This window comes from Triticum aestivum, chromosome 7D (genome assembly GCF_018294505.1).
Source record: "Triticum aestivum cultivar Chinese Spring chromosome 7D, IWGSC CS RefSeq v2.1, whole genome shotgun sequence".
NCBI lineage: Eukaryota > Viridiplantae > Streptophyta > Magnoliopsida > Poales > Poaceae > Triticum > Triticum aestivum.
Genome location: NC_057814.1, coordinates 76,116,176 through 76,123,051, shown reverse-complemented (window position 1 = coordinate 76,123,051; position 6,876 = coordinate 76,116,176). Strand labels below are relative to the sequence as shown.

Here is a 6,876-nt window from a genome sequence, read left to right as displayed (position 1 = left end):
TACAAACTACAGGGGGACAATACAATACAATACAATAATAATTGCGACATTCCCACTACAATACAATACACGATAGGATCCCTGAGCATTTGGTACAAGGCAGGACAGAAGAAAGAGACTAGGACTAATGGTTGACCATTGTTATCTTATAAACAAGAATCCAAAAGAACTTTGCAATTTCTTCTTTGAATCTGAGTGCCCAATACTAGTTTATATGTGCAGTCCATTTTATGATTCCAGTTGGGCTGGCAGTTAATCATCATCAATTTGTGACTATGAATATATTTATGAATCAACATCATAGTGTTCCTTGTGACAAGAAACTGACTCCGGAATGGCACATCAGTGCACAGAGCTAGCAATCGGCCAAGCAACCTCTAGATGTACACACAAATTGAAAAAAAAATACAGTACAGAATTTACAAAGGAATGGCAGGTTGTTCAATCAAGTTCAAAATCATAAAAGGAGCACTTGGGGTACAGGTGCAGTTCAGAACTCGGATGCTCGGCACACGAGACAAATTCCTTTTCATGCTCCTTGGCCAAAACTCAAAACAGCACAACTACAAGCACCATCACCAGCTCAAACCCACTACGTTTTGCATTTCTGAATCACCAGCTCAATGGCCTAATAGAAAGACAGGATTATTGGCAAGAACACTGCAATTTTCATTTATACGAAGTGCATCCATCATCCAAAAGAAATGCAAGATCAACTCATTGCAAGTACCAACCACATATCATAGAGATGAATGAATTGCAGAAGAGCGAGACCCTGACGACTACTAAAACCACTGGCCACAACGCTTTGAGCAGTTCTGAATCATAGAACCGCAAGGCCAAAACTGACAGGTTCGCCCTATCCTGTCGAGAGAACGGAGCAAGTTTTAGCTAGCAAAAGAAACACGGGAGCTGCTGAGTTTTCTGAACCTATATCTATCAACAGGCAAAAGTACGGGTCCAGTTCTGCTGTCATAATGTCTGAGGCGGTGAAACTTCTGAAGAGGTGAACTGACAGGACTCCTGCTCTGATCTTTCTCTACTCTGCATCGACATCCGGGTGTCGCAGTGCGTTATAAGCTGAAATAGCAGAAATAATGAGTCAGTTAGACGGAAGACCAAATAACAAACAAGATCAACAGGACAAAACCTGAAACAATATAATGTGCAAGGAACTAAGCGGCAAATGTTACAAAATGGTTTGCCTTTTCAACTAGCGCAAACTTTACGAAATGGACAAACTGAATTATCTGAATCAAGAACAGTAATGTGGAACCAGTAGCTTCTACTAGCTTCAGACCACGTTTTGCCATGTGTGCACAGACTGATAAATCCACTTGGCACCTAGTACTATTTCCATTCAGCTACTTTTACTTTTCATACAAGTCAAAGTCCTAACAAAACCGATCATAAAATCTTTTTTCCAAGAAGGATCAGATTACGACTACACTAAGTAAGAGTTCAAATATCTGTGCATTGTGCAATAAAAGATTTCAAGAACACCAACACATTTCTGGCCAAACAATATTTGTAGGAAGCAGATCAGCAATCCAAATCTCAGAGTTTTACAAAAAAAAAGGACAAGACTAGAAATATAGCTCAGGTGCAAAACCTGGAAACAATATGGTTTGTAGAAACTAGATTTAATTTAGTATTGTGGGAACCTGAATTTTGTTCAGAGGTTATTAAGCCCAAGTAAAATAGGCAAACTCAAACGGATATATCCTCTTCTATGCTAAGTCTAAATAGAGATTAATGAGCTGATTTGGCTTTTTTAAGTTCCATAATTTTCAATGGCTTTACACAATTCTTTTTTACTGATGGCAAAAAATAGTATCAAATGGAGGTACTGCATTATCTGAATCGAGGAGAGTAGTATGAAATCAATGCTTTCCATACCAAGGTTGTGTGTAATCATCTTTCACTTGTCTACAAGACTACAACAGTTGCAGACAATTACCAACTCCTGACAGTTTCAGACTACAGCAGTTTCAGTTAACTGTTTTTTAGACTACAACAATTTCAGTAAACTTTTCCTCGGATTATAACATTTTCAGCAAACTGGTTCAAAATGCAGTCAAGACTAAAAGATCATGGACACGCATCATAGCATCTACACCAAAATCTGTACATCGTGCATAGCAAATTCAGTCAAGACTACCGGTTCACTTGTTGCCACCATTACGATTTACGAAGGAGATCATTAGGAAGTTGGGACATGGAGAGTGTCTCTCACCTGGGGTCCCGGACATGAAGACGACAATCCAGAGGGTCTCGCCGTAGCCGCTGCTGGGCAGGTCGATGACGAGTGGGGTCAGACGCCCCCGGCGGCCCGCTCGGACGCACATTACGAGGTCGAAGGACTGACGCCCGTCGAGGACGAAGGCGATGCGCCTGGCCAGCTCGTCCCTCAGGTGGAACACGGACCTCCCCCTGAACCGCAGCGTGGTCCAGCAGTGCTGGGTGTAGATGGGGCCGTTGGGATCGGACAGCATGAACCGGATCAGCCGTGACACCACCGGGTTGCGCCAGAGCATGAGGGAGTGGTATCCGGGGCTGGGGGTCTGCAGTTGAGTCCAAAAGAACCACCATGGTTAGGTTCAAGAGATCAAAGAAGGTCTCAGGAATCGCAAAATTTGGGGAGAACAGAACCAATAATTTCTCTCCGGCGAATGGAACACAATTCGCAACCCCCAAAACTCAATTGATTCAAGAAGCAATTTGAGAGTTATCAAGATTCAAGAAGCAGGGTCATGGCGAACTCACGTGGATCGGGCCTGGAAGGCCAGGCGGACCGTCTCTGTCGGGGATGTGCTCGACGGTCCAGTACATCAGGGCGCTGACCTTGTTGTCGACGGTCACCCCGGTGTTCCAGGGGAGGTACCTGTCATTGGCGCGGAGGTAGCGGCCGGCGACGTCGCGGAGCAGGATGATGTCACGGACGCCCGCCCTGGCGGCCTTCCACATGACGGCCATCAAGTCCGGCTCGTCGTCGTAGTCGCGCTGCTCGGTGCGGCAGCCGTGGTGGCCGAGCGGCGCCGGCTTGAACGTGGTGCCGAGGTAGTGGCCGTAGGCGGCGCTGTGGAGGAGCAGGTACGGGCCGTCGGCGCGTTGGTGGATGTGCACCACCCACGCCGTGTTCAGCGAGTCACGGCGCCGGCTGAGGGAGACGCGCTCCCCGTCGTGGTCGGCGTGGAGGTACGTGCGGAGCACGCAGCTCCGCAGCCGCACGTGATGCCTGTCGTGGAACTGATCCATCGCTGGAGAGGCAGAGAGGATGAATGATTTCTCGTAGGCGCTCCGGCGACGGGGAGAAGAGGAGAAGCGCGCCTTGTTGGGTGAGGCGGTTACCCTCGGGCTTTGGGCAGAAGGTGGAGTTGAGGGCCGTCTTCTCGGCCCGGCCCACTTCCTCTTTCTGTTCCTCCCGCACTGGCCCACGCGAAGATGCAGCGGGGGCGGCCGTGGTCGGCGGCGCCGCTCCTCCCATTCGCCGGCGAGCCGCTCCCTCAACGCCTCCCGCAGCACGACGGCGCGGAGGCACGGAACGGCCGGCGGCATTGCTCCCTCTCCTTCCCCGGGCGCCCCGGCCACCGGTGCGGCGCACGCCTGTGGAGCAACAACCAAGCGAGGCGATGGCGACGAGCGAACCAGCATGAGATCCAACAAAGCTGCCATGGCGTGCGTGATCTCGCTAATTTCTGTTGCTTGCAGCTGGATTTCTGAATCCTGAGAGTGTTTGTGACCTGGTGTGCGCTGCTCCCCTCTGCTCGCGCAACGGCTTTCCATGATTGATTTTCAGGAGTGTGTGTGGACCGTGGAGGGGGGCAGTTGTGCCCCCAAAAAATAAAAAATTACAAGTAAGTCCTTTAAATTTGTTGACATGACTCCCAAAGATGATACAAGGGAGTATAGCAAAGAAAAGAGACATCTGGGTATGTTGAAAATGGTTGCAGAGGGGATCGGCGATAGGCTGACCCATAGGTGGCAATCAAACCAAACAAGCCGACAAGCACATTAGAGACATGTGTTAACTTGCTCTTCAACTTCGGTGCTCAAAGACGTTGTAGTGATCAAATACACACAAAGCAAATCCATGTCACTCCATAATGCTCCAGAACCGAGCCAAAACGCAAATCCCTCTGTTCTTCCTTTCCCACGACGACGGTGAAAAAGGAATGACGAATCTATATTAGCCCGCTTTCCTAGACTTACGAGCTTACCTAGTAGTGGTGGAGCTTGGTGGGGGCCAACTTGGGCCATGCCCCCCTCCCCCTATCTCATAAGAATTTTTTGTATGTACCTTAGTATTGGTCCTATTTATCCACCAAAAATCATCCAAAAGGAATTATGTTTGCCCCCCCCCAACCCATGGCACCCCCATGATTTCGGCTCAAGCTCCGCCACTGCTTACTAGAGAAGCTCTTATCATTGAAGCCGACCGGAAGAAGAACGAGGCAACCACCCGATACCGCTCGCAAGAAGAGGAGTGAAGTTCCATGGTAGTATAACACCAGATGCCACATGAGCAAACCTAGACCTAGCCATAGACTTACTATGTACTCCAACCTCCTCTTCTGCAACTGGAGGAGAGAGGAGTCAGATATATCTATGGGTGACTCCCAAGAGAAGGAGGGATGAGAGGTAAATGAGACCATTCTTGTGGGGGGGGAGTGTATTCATATGCTAAGGAAAGCAATGGATTCGCTAAAAACAAAAAAGAATACAAAGAAGATCCTAAGACCCAACTTGTGTGGTGTATTGTAGTATATGCTGCTAGACTTTTATTGAATACTCTCGTTCCCTCCACTCCCATTTCCTCCCCTGCCTCCTTCCAGATCTTCATCCTTTGGCCCCTCCCCATTTCTCTCCATCCTAAGCCGACGACGAGTAGGGTAAGGATCCCACATATTCATGTAACTTAGTACAATAGTTAGCTAACCTTCATAGATAGACCAAAATGAAAAATGAAAAATACGAAGAAGACCCTAAGGCCCAACCTGCGTTCTCCAGTCTACACTCCTAAACTGGTACTACCAGATACTACATTTTCCTTACATGTTCATTCCGCCATGTTTCCTCTTACTCCCCTAGACCCCTACGTATCTCCACCTATCGGCTCCTCGCCTCTTCTCACCAGCCTTAGTTGATGACAAGTAGGATGTGGACCCCACCTATTCATGTAGAATCGTACTCCCTATGTCCAGGATTATTGGGTCGAAGGACCACCAAACGTTGTACCTTTTTAGGTCGTTCCATTAATAATCTGTTAGTTATTTCTTCGACCAGTCGATTCCTACGCCACTTGATGGAAAGCCCACACATGCGCTTTCCTAATCGGAAGAATCCAAGCTGCATGTGTATGGTAGCTGTTGTGGGTGTAGTTTAGTTAATAGGATAATAAGTCAAGAACATTAAGGAGCACAATTATTAGATTTACTTCCCAATTATCTGTCCGCGTGCACCTTTTGGGTCTTTGTGTTTCAACTCTTTGGCCCAATAAAATCAGATGGAGGGAGTAGTATTTAGCTAGGTTTCATCCTTAATGGCACTGGAGGCTTCGCAGAGTTCACTTGGTTGAATCTCTCGTTTCTTATGAGGATCTTTTGTTGTAGGGAAACACCTAGCGAGGGCAACAACGAGGGGGGATGAGCAGTGGCGCGCCTACGAGGCCATCAACAGGTTTGAGCACAACCATTGAGTGACTCCCGAATCTCAATCGGTCCTAGCCTATACGTGCATTTTGTGTCACTATGTCATAAGATAATTTTTCTCATATATCATGCATTTCTAATCATCATTACTACATTTAATGTCAATTTCATTTGCATTATGGTAAAATGTGTCACTATTGGACTAGGGTGTGCCTAAGGTTGAAGCGTTCTTTCAAATTTGAGATTGAGGCGTTCTTTCGGGTCTGCACTGAACAATGGTCAAACTTCCATCACCCCTTTTGTTATAACGGGTGGGGTTATTAACCATTCTCCTCTATGTAGGACCACCCCTTTGCCATGGACTTTGACCCCGACCTTGACCATAACAAGGGGATACTCAAGGGCATGGCAAAGCTAGAGCACATGCGAGTGCTGACTTCGACGATTTGACCCCCCCCCTCGAGTAATCTCAATCGTTGAGAGGATGTCACCATCATTATTTGATGACGCCTCGCCTATACATGCACACATGTTGTTGAAGCTTCCTCTAACAGGAGACACCCCACCGATGCTTGATCCTTTCTTGATGTATTGTATCTGTGTCAGTGTTTTCCCCAAGGAGTAAGGGATGATGCAGTACAACGAAGGTAGAGTTATGAAACCAAGGTTATCGAACCAGTAGGAGAACCAAGCAACACTATGTAAACGGTACCTGCACACAAAGAACAAATACTTGCAACCCGACGCAAAAGAGGGGTTGTCAATCCCTCCTGGGTAAAAGATTGGTAAAGTGATAGATTAGTAGATGCAAATAGAATAAAGGCAAATAAAATTCAACGAGATATTTTAGGGTTTCCGATAATATAGATCTGGAAAAAAAGATGCAAATAAATAAAAAGGCAAATAGCAAAATAGATCTGAAGATATATGATGAGAAAATAGACCCCGGGGCCGTAGATTTCACTAATGGCTTCTCTCGAGAAAATACTGAAGGAAATATGCCCTAGAGGCAATAATAAAGTTATTATTTATTTCCTTATATCATGATAAATGTTTATTATTCATGCTATAATTGTATTAACCGGAAACATAATACTTGTGTGAATACACAGACAAACAGAGTGTCACTAGTATGCCTCTACTTGACTAGCTCGTTGATCAAAGATGGTTATGTTTCCTAGCCATAGACATGGGTTGTCATTTGATTAACGGGATCACATCATTA

At 46.4% G+C, this 6,876-nt stretch overlaps 1 protein-coding gene across 1 annotated transcript; it reads right to left on the bottom strand.

Annotated features, from left to right (window-relative positions):
* Positions 1–651: 651 nt before the first annotated feature.
* LOC123166886 (uncharacterized) lies at positions 652–3,825 on the bottom strand. Its single transcript, XM_044584694.1, has 3 exons — positions 2,767–3,825; positions 2,237–2,564; positions 652–1,080 (listed from the first exon to the last, which is right to left on the bottom strand). Exons 1-3 carry the CDS (start codon positions 3,784–3,786, stop codon positions 1,040–1,042), a joined length of 1,389 nt encoding a protein of 462 aa, XP_044440629.1. The 5' UTR covers positions 3,787–3,825; the 3' UTR covers positions 652–1,039.
* Positions 3,826–6,876: the final 3,051 nt, after the last annotated feature.